The 13,147-nt window shown below is 46.8% G+C and overlaps 1 protein-coding gene across 1 annotated transcript in view; it reads right to left on the bottom strand.

The window, feature by feature from the left end:
- Nucleotides 1–13,147, bottom strand: part of WDR90 (WD repeat domain 90) — a 52,168-nt gene that overhangs the window by 6,909 nt on the left and 32,112 nt on the right. Inside the window, exons 25-38 of the mRNA XM_029911287.1 lie at nucleotides 13,019–13,059; nucleotides 12,345–12,476; nucleotides 11,740–11,925; nucleotides 10,571–10,671; nucleotides 9,576–9,678; nucleotides 8,871–8,992; nucleotides 8,279–8,438; nucleotides 7,660–7,850; nucleotides 5,580–5,748; nucleotides 5,052–5,163; nucleotides 2,502–2,673; nucleotides 1,322–1,444; nucleotides 883–1,063; nucleotides 232–362 (exon numbers count right to left, since the gene is read on the bottom strand). Of these exons, the coding sequence (XP_029767147.1) occupies nucleotides 232–362; nucleotides 883–1,063; nucleotides 1,322–1,444; nucleotides 2,502–2,673; nucleotides 5,052–5,163; nucleotides 5,580–5,748; nucleotides 7,660–7,850; nucleotides 8,279–8,438; nucleotides 8,871–8,992; nucleotides 9,576–9,678; nucleotides 10,571–10,671; nucleotides 11,740–11,925; nucleotides 12,345–12,476; nucleotides 13,019–13,059 (1,924 nt within the window). The remainder of the gene's footprint in view (nucleotides 1–231; nucleotides 363–882; nucleotides 1,064–1,321; nucleotides 1,445–2,501; nucleotides 2,674–5,051; nucleotides 5,164–5,579; nucleotides 5,749–7,659; nucleotides 7,851–8,278; nucleotides 8,439–8,870; nucleotides 8,993–9,575; nucleotides 9,679–10,570; nucleotides 10,672–11,739; nucleotides 11,926–12,344; nucleotides 12,477–13,018; nucleotides 13,060–13,147) is intronic.

The following is a 13,147-nucleotide window of genomic DNA, read 5'->3' as shown; positions in this document are numbered from 1 at the left end:
AAGTGGCCCTCAGGCCAAAAAGTTTGCCCACCCCTGTCCTAAACAAACCGAACAAGATTCTGTGGAGGTGGCATAGGCTAGAGAAGGAAATCGTGTAGAGGGACAGTAAATGAAGCAGCTCAGTAATTAATCTGTCCCCATATCTGCAGCTTTCTATGGCTGTGGAGTAACAGTACAATGGACACTGTGCTCTAGTGTAAGAGTGCCACAGCAGCTGGACTCAGGCCTCACCTGTTTCCTTGTGCACTGGATGACAGTGATGGGGGATCCTTTATGGTCAATGAGCACACGGATGGTCATTCCAGTCCGAGGGCTGCTGACAGCCATTAGCCCATCCTTGCCTCCAGACAAGATGATTTCTCCTGCAGATAGGGGAGAGGAGAGAGCTAATCAACTTCCTGTAGATGGAGAAAAGGCCAAAAGGGGAAGCCTGCAGGTATGCCTGACTCAAGCTTTCCAAGCGCATGCCGGACTGGAACAATCTAGTCCTGGGGGTTAGAGAGGAGAGGTGAGATGAGAGGACACTGGAACATTTACTTCAGTTTAAAACACTGCTTCAGAAAAATAGCTAGCATGAGTTTTGAGCAGAAGAAAGCTTCATTATGTGCCAAGTCCCTGAGCTGTACCAAAACTACTGTCCAACGGCATACCCAGGATGACATGGTGCCAGATATGCAGCTGGTGTGAACTGGCACAGTTTCATTGTCTTCAATTCTCCATCTTAGAATCTGGCCCGGGACCTTGGGAGGGTCATCAGTATTTGGAGTGGCTGGAGGTTAGAGCTGTCTCCTCCAAACACAGAGAAATGGAGCTGCAAGACCAAACTATGCTCCTTGAAGCAGCACCAATGGATTGGTTATGGAAAGCAGCATGTGATCTCACCATCTCCAGAGTAGGCAATTGCAGTAAGCGCAACGGAGTGTGGGTGCATTTTCAGTTCCATCTCTGTCCTTGAAATGCTGAACACTCGGATGGTGCCATCGCTGTACCCTGCCACAACATGCTGACCCTCAGCCCCACCATGGGAGATGGGGATAGGGCTCCAGGCCAGACACTGGCAGCTCTGTAAAGGAACAAGATTAGAGACATGGGAAGAAGGAGCAGAATGTTCCAAGGAGATGCACGCAGGTTACTTCTCCACTCACACACAATGAAGACATGTGAATGCCACTAATCTACATAGATTTCATATCTAAAACCTTCAGTTACAAATATTTCTCCCAACTCCAGTTCATTCAGTGAGGACAAAGAGATCCCATCCACAACAGGCAGTGGCTGCTATCAAGACAATATAGGACATTGACACACTCCAAATGATTACCTGATTCAGCACTTGAAACTGTACCACCAGCTCCATGCTGGCCAGAGCCCAAACCCTCACACTGCCGTCCTCCCCACACGTGGCACAGTGAGACTCACCAGGGCTGAAGGTCACTTCATTCACCTGCAGCAACAAAGGGGACTGACACTCCACAAATGCCAAAGCAAGTTGCACATCGGCCCCTATTCCTTACCCGTAGCTTCCCCTGCCCCCACCAAATTCTCCTCTGGTAGGAGACAGCACACAAGAAAGGAAAGGAAGATTTTGTAAAGGACGCCGGGGGATGGTGGTAATTAAAATTAGTGAGGGCTATAGTGGAAATTTAGAACCATAATTGCAAAGTTCTGACTGGTTGCTCCATAATGAAGGTCTTAGAAGGGAAGTCTCCATATCCCATTACCAATCTAGATACCCTTCCTTCCAGCAGGCACAAATGTAGTGCAATGTAGCATCAAGACTGACACCCTTCAGACACATTTTCCAGTATTCTGAACAGAAGACCACTTTATCCATTTGAGAAGTCTAGCTAATAAGTAACACTGCACTTCTAGAGTGCCTTTCATCCAAGGTCCCAATGTTCTACATAAATTAAGCCCCAATGGTTCTGTGAGATGCCTCAGGATTTCCCCCCTTTTACTACAAGAGATAGACACAGAGCAGTTAACTGACTTGACCAAGGCCATACAGGATGTCTGCGGCAAAACAGAAAAGAGAACTCAGATTTCCTGGCTTTCAAGTCCTCTGCTTTAGCCACAAGACCATCTTTCTCCCTTGGAAGAGATAATATTACCTAGCTCTTCTATAGCACTTTTCATCCATAGATCTCACAGTGCTTTATAAAGGAGGTCAGTATCATCATCCCCATTTTACAGATGGGGAAACTGAGGCACAGAAGTGAAGTGACTTGCTCAGCAGGCCAGTGGCAGAGCCTGGAATAGTCTCTCAAGTCACAGTGCAGAGCTCTATTCACTAGGCCACACTGCCTAGTTTGCAGTGAAAGCTCTTTCACCAGTGCCCTACCAGTTTAGTCAAGGCTCCAGCAGTGCGATTTCTCTCAGTAGGGCCTACCCAGCCCTTCTGCAGTGTGAGCATCCTCAAAGTGCGTTGCACCTCAGGCTCAGGTGGCACTTGGAACACGTGCTTCCTTACAGCACAGGAACTCCCTTCCAATCCCTCTCACCTTGTTCTTATGTCCGCTGATTAGTCGGATGCTGGTGCTCTCTGCCCAGTTTATGTACCACAGTGTTCCTGCAGTGGTGCCCACGATTCCCATATCCAGAGAGTCATCAAAGGTTGCACCAACTATTGTCCCATCCAGGGTCATCTCGTGTTCCAAAAGGACTGAGCTAGACCTGGGGGAAAGTGGAGTCCAGAGTGGAATATACAAAATAACTAGCTACGTCCTTAAGCTGGTAGAAGACAACCATTAACCCACCTTCATGGGAAAACTGTCTGGGACTGCCGTAAGGACAACATGGTTATCTTCAACTACATAGATACTACAGTGATGGGCTCATCAGAACTGCAGCTAGCGACTACCTTTAACCATACAGAGTAACCATCTTTCTGGGGGAAATAGGAAAGAAGTTCTAAAAGGATTATTTTGATCATCCACTGTGCCTCCTTAATTTGATCCAATATATTTCACAGGTAAAAAAAAAAAAGTTAGAAAAAGAGAAGAGTTGACACGTACAAAGATATTTATCAAATACTTGTGCTGTAAAAGGCTTAGCTGTCTAAATCAGGGGTCTCAAACTCAAATGATCACGAGGGCCACATGAAGACTAGTACATTGGCCCGAGGGCCGCATTACTGACACCTCCCCCCCGCTGCCCTCGGCCCCGTCCCCACTCCACCCCTTCCATGAGGCCCCGCTCCCATTCCAACCCCTTCCCCGAAATCCCCACCCCAACTCTGCCCCCTTCCTGTTCCCAGGGGGTGCAGGAGGGGTGTGGGGTGTGGCGGGGGTTCAGGGCAGGGGGTTCGGCTGCAGGAGAGGTTCGGGAGGCGGGCTCCAGCCCGACGCGCACCGGAGGCAGGGCAGGCTCCCTGCCTGCCTGTCCCCACGCCGCTCCAGGAAATGGCCGGAACTTGGGGGAGGAGGGGCACAGGGGTCTGTGTGTTGCTGTTGCTTCAGGCACCACCCCCAGCAGCTCCCGTTGGCTGGGAATGGGGAACCGCGGCCAATGGGAGCTGCTGGGGGCGCTGCCTGAAGCAAGAGCAACACACAGACCCCTGTGCCCCCCTTCCCCACGTTCCAGCCGCTTCCCGGAGCGGCGCGGGGGCAGGGCAGGCAGGGAGCCTGCCCTGCCCCCAGTGCACGTCGGGCTGGAGCCGCTCTAGGTAAACGCTGTGGGGTGGGGAGGCCACAAGGAGCTTGTGGGCCGCAGAAAACAACCCCGCGGGCCGCATGCGGCCCCTGGGCCGCGTGTTTGAGACCCCTGGTCTAAATGGTCTAGTTTAACAAGACAACTAAGGCCGACTTGGCTTTCCAACAAGCCAAAAGCACATGCAAGAGTTCTGAATTGTAGACACATTAGCTCAGTATTGCCTTGTTCAACGTACCATGTAAGTGGAAGAGTAAAATAAGCAGCTTTATGTAAGGCTGGGACAAATGACTACATGGCAAAAGACTGACTGAACAGCAGGCTTTCTGTGGTGAGCTGGAGTCATTCTACAGGAATTACAAGACTTGACAGGAAATCTGGGGAAAGGAATTCAGGGAAGATTTCCTTCTCCTTGGAATTTCAGAGTTAGAGTTGGGCATCAAAGCTTGGCTCAGCTGGGGGATACATTAGCAGTTCACAGTGCATTCGAAGACCACACTTAACTTGAACAAAATATAGCATATTGCAAGCTGAGCTTGCCTTCAGGATGCTTAGATACCATGGTGACAGGTACCTTATAAAAACTTAAGACAAAGACAGAAGTACATCCCAAGGAGACCAGAAGGCTGCTCAGCTCAGGATGGCGTATTGCATGCTAAGATCTGTAGTCTCCCCAGGCTGAACTCCTGTAGTAAAGAGGATGGTGGCCCCACATTGTGCTGGGACAGACTTTGCTGAGAAGAGAGGGAGTCACAGTTGTTAAAGGGGCAGCAAGGGATGTGATTTTCCAAGACAGAATAAACAAATTCAATTCTCTTCCTGCTAAAAGAGGTTTTACAAATCACCAAGACAGAGATCAGGTGAGGTAAACCCAAATATTTTTAATACCAAGAATGTCTACCACTAGTGACATGATCAGTAAGGAGATGGAACATTCTTTAAGCCTGACCAGGATTAAATACCTATCTGGACATGCTAAAATACGCCAATGAAGAAAATGCAAATTGTATCTGGTTCAAAAAATCTGATACTTGGGCTTGTCACAGACATACACAAAGAGAATTGTAGGTGTTCTAAACCCCAATGCCTTGGGACAAGGATAAGAAAGGAACAGCCAGAAATTTCCATCTTGAATTCCAAGAGAATCCAGACCCAATGAACCAAGAGTCACAGGAATTTAGAGGAGGAGATAAGAATTAAAGGACAAGGGAAACAGTTGCATAGGCTAGTCAAAAGCCTACCTCTGTCAATGAAAAGATACCACCTATTGTGTTCAGGGAGTACAAGAGAAAGGAGAAGGTATGTCCAGAGAGTGGACTGAGTAGCTATGTATCTCAGCACAAACCTCTCTCTTCAGGTTTGTGCAAACATGAGTTAGACACTGCACACACAAGCCACCTCACCTGGCATCAGAACCTTTCAGCCTCAGCTCCTGCACCGCTGCCACTGACCACAGTCGAATTCTCTTGGTGTTGCTGCCACTGACCAGCCTGTTGCCACAACACAGAAGCACACCTAGGATAGCAGAAAGGAAATGCTTAATACAACATTAATACCCACACTTGTTGATCATTATAAAGGGATTGATAGACTCTACCAACCAAGTTCGCTGGTAAATGTTTGGGAGGAGGAGTGGCTATCCCACCAGCAGTCTGAACCCAAGGCCTCTTGTTTGCTATCCAGAGGTTTCTAGAAGTTGGAGGCTGAACCCAGGCTCTTAGCAATTGCACAGGAAATATGCATGCATACTTGCACCAGGTATGGCATGAATCTAGCGCCAATCAATTCTAGCATCTGCCAGTGACTCAGCATTTGAGCACTGAGAAACAGCTTGAATCAGGGTCCAGCAGGGCCAAGATTCTTCTTTCCTCTCAAGTCTCTGTGGAATTTAAGATGCAATCCTGTCAGAAGCCAGCAGCATCTGTACTTACCAATCTCACCCTCATCAGCCTCCCAAGTCATGAAACAGCGGTTGGTCTGTGTGTCCCACACGCAGATCTGTCCTGTGTTGGTCCCACTATAAAGGAGGTAGTTGGTGCTGTAGCAGAGAGATGTCAGTTCCACCCGTCCTACCATATCAGGGATGGCAGCTCTATGAACCTGCCACATAACAAAAAGCAGCAGGGTCAGGGAGATCATGATAGTTTATTTTTAAAAACCACCCCCGAATTAAGTTAATTCACCCAATACTTTAGCATTAACTGAAAACCAGTCACCACCAGTAGGTGTTGCATCACTGTGGCTATGTGTACACTACCACGGTAAGTCGACCTAAGTTACGCAACTCCAGCTATGTGAAAAATGTAGCTGGAGTCAATGTAGCTTAGGTCAACCTACTGCGGTGTCTACACCGTGCTGGATCGACAGGAGACACTCTCCCGTCGACTTACCTTACTCTTCTCATTCCGGATGGAGTACCGAGGTCGACTGGAGAGTGCTCTGCCATCGATTTAGCAGGTCTTCACTAGACCCGTTAAATCGACCCCCGGTGCATCGATCGCCAGAGCTTTGATCCCGTAGTAGTGTAGACATAGCCTAAGAGAAACCAATCGCCCCCACCCACTGGCACAGACTAATAATGGCAGAGCCTTTCATATCCATTACTGTGTGGGCTTTAAAAGAAGACAAGGCAATCTGACAAATAGAAAGGAGAAGTTCAGATGTTGAATCTGCAAACAGCTAGAAGATAATAAGGTGATAAGTGACAGTTAGCATGGATTTGTCAAGAACAAATCATGGCAAACCAACCTAATAGCTTTCTTTGACATGGTAACAAGCCTTGTGGATGGGGGGAAGCAGCAGCAGATGTGGTATATTTTGACTTTAGTAAGGCTTTTGATACTGTCTCGCATGACCCTCTCATAAATAAACTAGGGAAATACAAACCTAGATGGAGCTACTATAAGGTGGGGGCATAACTGGCTGGAAAACCATTCCCAGAGAGTAGTTATCAGTGGTTCACAGTCAAAACTGAGGTCCTGCAGGGATCAGTTCTGGGTCCAGTTCTGTTCAATATCTTCATCAATGATTTAGATAATGGCATAGAGAGTACACTTATAAAGTTTGCGAACGATACCAAGTTGGGAGAGGTTACAAGTGCTTTGGAGGATAAGATTAAAATTCAAAATGATCTGGACAAACTGGAGAAATGGTCTGAAGTAAATAGGATGAAATTCAATAAGGATAAATCAAAGTACTCCACTTAGGAAGGAACAATCAGTGGCACACATACAAAATGGGAAATGACTACCTAGGAAGGAGTACTGTGGAAAGGGATCTGGGGTTTACAGTGGATCACAACCTAAATATGAGTCAACAGTGTAACACTGTTGCAAAAAAAGCAAACATAATTCTGGGATATATTAGCAGGAGTGTTGTAAACAAGACATTAGAAGTAATTCTTCCGCTCTACTCCGTGCTAATTAGGCCTCAGCTGGAGTATTGTGTCCTGTTCTGGAGATAGGACAAGAAGCAATGAGCTTAAACTGCAGCAAGAGTTTTAGATTGGACATTAGGAAAAACTTCCTGTCAGGGTGTTTAAGCACTGGAACAAATAGCCTAGGGAGGCTGTGGAATCTCCATCATTGGAGATTTTTAAGAGCAGGTTAGACAAACGCCTGTCAGGGATGGCTAGATCAGTGTTTCCCAAACTTGGGATGCCGCTTGTGTAGGGAAAGCCCCTGGTGGGCTGGGCCAGTTTGTGTACCTGCTGCGTCCGCAGGTCTGGCCGATCGCGGCTCCCACTGGCCCTTGGCCCGCGCCGCTTCCAGCAGCTCCCATTGGCCTGGAGCAGCGAACCGCGGCCAGTGGGAGCTGCAATCGGCCAGACCTGCGGACGCGGCACGTACACAAACTGGCCTGGCCCGCCAGAGGCTCTCCCTACACAAGCGGTGTCCCAAGTCTGGGAAACACTGGTCTAGATAATACTTAGTCCTGCCTTGACTGCAGGGGACTGGACTAGATGGCCTCTCGAGGTCCCTTCCAGTCCTACACTTCTATGATTCTATGTACCTTGAGGCTGATGTCAGCTCCCTGCTGCTCAATTAGCCAGAAAGTCACTGCTCCCCTGCCTACACAGGCTAGTTCACCAGCAGAAAGAGGGTTAAAGGCCACCTCGTGGACTGGTTCTAAGATATGGGTGGACGACATTAGGTCATAAGTATGGGTGTTCCACAGGGCGAGGGTCCGGTCACTGTAGTCCCCTATATATGACATGAAAGACAGTAGGAACTTCAGGATATCACTTTAATTTCATATACATGTTGTACATTTCCATATTAAATTAATCAGAATTCCCCCCAGTTTAACATAGACACAACTTAAACTTCAACTCTCTTTGCTTAAACATGTACTACCAACTTCCCTTATGTCAAATCCTATAGCAACCTAGTGATCTTACACAGAAGAGACACCAAAAATGACCCTATCACATCGTGTGTGCATTCTGTAGACATCCAGTGACCTAAGTGACCATGTAACAGCAACTTGACATCCTAATTCTATATCACAAGTGACCTCATTACACCTAAATACCCTGTGGATACCATACCCTCAGTGACCTCTTTACACCAGCTCACTGTCCTGGAGACATCCTACACAAGCTCATAGCTTACAAGTTTAGATGACTAACCTAGTGTAACAAGGAGCCTATCGTCACGAGAGTATGCCATGGCCTGTACTTGGGTCTCATGATGGAAAATAACTTTTTGGCAAGTCCCATCCTGTATGTTCCAGATGCGGATCTGACAGCGTGAGTCTCCATTCCCATGGCCAGAGGCAGAGGCGAGGACCTGGCAAAACAATATAATATCACCATTGGGAACTCAATAAAAAATGATATGGGTGTTCTAGGAGAGTTAACAAGCCCTATGTAGCCATTAAACCAGAAGTGAACTCATACAGATAGCAAGAGGAAAGCTCTGCAGATTCATAAGGATGGAAGCACTTGATGAAAAAACACACACAGGAGAAGAGTGAAAGCTTCATGGCCACATACACACAGCATTAAGTGCCAGCTAGTTGCAGATGAGGCATGAGGATTAGCACATGCATGCTTTAACTCCAAAAAACAGAGTCTCTATGCAGTGGGCTAGAGAAGCAGCTCAGGCAGAAGAGGAAACAGATACACATAGGAGCTCATTCAGCAAAGTCCATCCAGTCAAGGGCAAATAGTATATATAGCCAAACCAAAGCTTCTCCAGGAGGACAGGAGACATTCATACCTGGGCATCATGGCTGACTGCTAAAGTAGAGATCTCTTCAGGGTGGCCAAGCCAATGTTGCTGCGATCCCGAGTGCAGGTCTTCAACCACAATCACACAGCCACAGGTATAGGCAAAAAAACCTAGGTGCAGTGTGAAGAGGAGGGATATGAGATCAGGAGAGGTCAGCACAGAGGCCTTGTGTACAGGCCTGTACACTGCTGCATCTAACATACACAGTATAATTACAGAAGTGAAACTAACTCTTCTGTCTAGAGTGCTTTAGAGTTAACTGCCTTTCAATTACAGGCCATGGGGTGTCCTTCCAATCAGGGAATGGGCAGAGGTAGAAATCTCTGTTCCTCCAAATTTGATGAAGAAAAGCTCTTCAGTGCCATTTAACAGCTCTGACATAAAGAGGTGAGAGGGCCTATAAAACAACAAGCTCTCTTCCCTGTCACCATGTGAACTGAACAACTAGAGGCTGGAAATTACTTTGCTAATAGGATTCGCCAACATGCCTGTATCAGCCAGCACTTGCTGATATCACATAAAAAGGGTCCCTTATGGTACAAAATAAACTCACTACAGCAGAGTGAAGCTCTCGTGGATGGCAACAAGACTATTTAACTCATCTAACTGTGCAATGTTTTCACATTTAATGTGCCATTACAGAAGTGTTGGGATACACACACACACTTTCCTGAAGACTCAGCCCTAGAATACCTGTGTCTGGGTTCCAGACCATATTCCCCCTTCCATTCCCATTGTAGCCAATGACTGCCTTTAATTTCAGGCCCTCGTTACCAGCTGGAGGATACAAGACACTCTGCAAGGAAAACAGACACTGGTGCAAGACTACTTTTGACAGGATACTCCATGTCGGTTCAATTCTAAATACTCGCACAGGAACTTGCACACACACACATACAAAGAGTTTAACAGTCAAACACAAGCCCACCCACTTCTATAGTTATACATACAAAAAGTGAAACCCACACCAGCCAAACCAGACATATATGCTCTTCCAGATATATATTATATATATATCTTCACAAGCATCTTCTAATAGATTTGGGGTAACACTGCCAAACACCCCACCTGGGGAGTAGGTGCTAGTCCTGCTGGGAAAGGGTTAAATGGATTCTGCTGACTCACTGACAGGGATGCTTATTTACCCCACTTGGAGATAAGGGAGGTGGGAGTAGCTCTCTGAGGAACAGGGGATCTCGAGTGTGAGTGAGCAGTCCTGAGGGAGGAAGTCTAGGAGCTGTAAAACCAGGGAAGAAGGATTGAGCTGAAATTTATGTTCTCATTGCTTTGTTTGCTAATAAAGCTGAATCCCAGGAAGGGGTAAGTTTGGACTTTCCACACGGTGTGAATTGTGTTGGTACAGCAGACTGGGAAAGGCATCTGCTCTCAAACACGTGCCTACAGACTCTCTGAAGCACTCTCAGTATTTTTTGAACAAAAAATATACAGATTTGCAGAGAAAAATAAGTGACCCAAAACCACTTATGGAAAGGTCATAGTCAACTCATCTGTGGTCATAACAGAAAGTAGGGCTAGTGCTAAAGGTTTCTAAAACATGGGAGTGCATTTCACAAAATTTTCCACTGCCTGAGATATAAAAAGGAAGCTACATTAGGAAAGAACCAAATCAAAACCAATCTTTCCTGCTCTTTACCTGGCCAGGCTCTTAGCACTGGGGCAATTCTTACCTTGGGGAGTGCAGATGCTTTGAAGCGAGGAGTAAAGTGCCTGTAGGAATCTGGGCGGATATAGTACTGGGATTCAGGATCCTTGGTCTCCTTTCTAGGTTCTAGCACAAAACATAAAATAAGCCTAACTTTGCTCATGGTAATGGTGCATCTTGAGCAACTAGGCCAGTTAATGTTCTGGTTTATTAACCTTCTGGATGTTGAGGAGGTGTGTACACATGGACACACACACAGGCTGGATTCTACATTGCCCTGCACCTTGTTCAGCACAAAGAGGGTGTAAAATGACCCAATCAGAATGTAACATTCACACCCATTCTGCCCAGGTGCAAATGGCTGCACCAGGGACAGGGTCACAGAGATACATATACATATTTTCCTACCAATCTCCTCTCTGGTTGGAAAATGCCAGCATACCAGGTGTAAAGACAGACTATAATTCAATAACCTATTTGTCATTTTGTCAGGGTGACAGATACTCCACAAACTCAAAGTACTACCACACTGTGCACTATGAGCATCAGTACCTGAGGAGAACAAGCCAAGCAAATAGAAAACCACCACTTTATAGTGAAACAAGCCTTACTTTTAAACGGAAGCTCTCTGACAAATCTTGCCTGAGGCTTTGTGCACTGGCTGCTTCATGCCTCTGGCAGCTGGCCATGAGGTGCTGTAGCTTTGAAGTTGTATTTCTATTAATAGACACGTTGAGAGCTTTAACAGAAAGCACAACTTCAAAGCAGAGACAGGTTACAGGGTAGAAAGGAGCCCTGTGTGCTTAGAAGCAGCAGCAACAGAGATGGAGATGGACCAGGGAGGGAAACAGAAAAACAACAAACAGTCATAGAGACCAAAACAAATTTCCCTTACTCTATTCCTGTGGCAAATGATATCCAAAAGAAGGAAATATCACCTGGGAACTCTAGGAACGCATACTGTATTTGATCTTGTGGCTTAAATCACATCCCTCCCAGAAACCCATGGCAGGCCATCAGTATTTCTACAGACACCGTACAGAATGCAACATAAACATTCCACTTGTGTCTATATTTTCATGGATTCTCCCTCATTTATTTCATTGCTAGAAACACACTGCCTTGCAGGCGAATGCTCTATTTGCTCCCCAAAGGAGCGAAGCTCTTCAAAGGCCCAGAACACCCTTGATTTACCATTTCCTGAGTGACTGGGAGACCTCGAACACTCCTGACTCACTTTGGGCCTCATAACATGAGTCTCCTCATTCTCGACTGGTTCCTCCATGACAAGGGCCGAGTGGTCTTTGTTTCCATCTGCAGCCCCTCTGCTGCTGCCTTTCAGACCTGCTTCCTCCCCTTCATCTGACTCAGAGAAAATATCTGCAGAGGAACATTGGTAGAAATGAGGGGAGAGTTATTCTGTGCTTCTATGAGTGGCTGACCCTTCAATTACAGAGAGGTTACAAAGCAAAACATTTGAATGCCCAGATTCTCCCCACAGCATTTTCCTGTTGCCTGTGGGGAGAATCTGGGAATTCACCCAAGGTCAGAGATCAGAGATATTCACAGCACCCTTGGAAATGTTTGGTCAGCAGTTCAGTAGATGGAACCGGGGGCAAAGGAAAAAGTGGCACCAAGAATTACTAGACAGTACTAGGACGGGAAGGGAAGGTGCAGAGTCGCTCATCTTAACCTACAGGTGGAGGGAAGAGGTGCCAGGGCAGCTGTTGAACTATAAAGGGAGTTTTCCCCCAACGAAACCTTAATTCCCCTTCTCTCCAGGTGATTCCTCTTCTCACCATCACGTCCTGGTTGGTGGATAGAGCTGATGTCCAGATGTGGTGGTGAGGCCAGAGATGGAAGAGGAGCTGACTGGCGGGGTATCTCATTAGCACTGGATGTAAAATCTTTTAGCTTCTCAGAGCTAGTTTCTGTGAACAGAAAAGGGGACTGGGTAATTCCCTCTGACGTCCTCTGAAGACAGGCTAAGGCAATGGCAATACAGTACCAATTATGCTCAGCTCTCCAGCTTCCTCATACCCAGATGAAGTCATTTACAGATGCCTTATCCTTTGTCCTCAGGAGGAGAGAAGAGAGAGACAGGGAGAGGTGAGAAGGAAGAGACAATGGAGAGAGAGAAAAGTAGGAGAGGTTAAGGTAACAGAGCCGAGGAGGAAGAAGAGTAAGAGATGGAAGAGATCAGGAAGAAGTTTATCAGCTAGCCCATGGCTGACCCACTTTGCCCTTGCCCTCCCCAGCAGTTGTCTCTGTAACAAGGGGAAACACTAATCAGCTGGAGATTTCAAACTGCAGATTAATCCCTAGCACTAACAAAGAATTAGCTCTTGGTGTCCTGGCATCCTTAGCCAAAGAGCTAAAATCCCATTTATAATCAATTCAAGGCTCTCCTGTGTCCTGAAAACAGCTTTGGAAAAATGTGTCTGAATGTGTAAAATGAAAGAGGCAAACTCACCAGCTCTGAGAGGCACAAGGGACTCAACATAGGGATGAACACTGGAAAGGTAATGAGACAAGAGTTACAACAATGGGGGTGAGAACAGGAGAGAGAGGGGAACAATGGAAAGCATTCCCAAGCCAATGA

The sequence above is a fragment of the Terrapene carolina genome, unplaced genomic scaffold (genome assembly GCF_002925995.2).
Source record: "Terrapene carolina triunguis isolate 2854851 unplaced genomic scaffold, T_m_triunguis-2.0 Scaffold93, whole genome shotgun sequence".
NCBI classification, from domain to species: Eukaryota; Metazoa; Chordata; order Testudines; family Emydidae; genus Terrapene; species Terrapene triunguis.
This window is presented reverse-complemented; position numbering and strand designations above follow the sequence as displayed.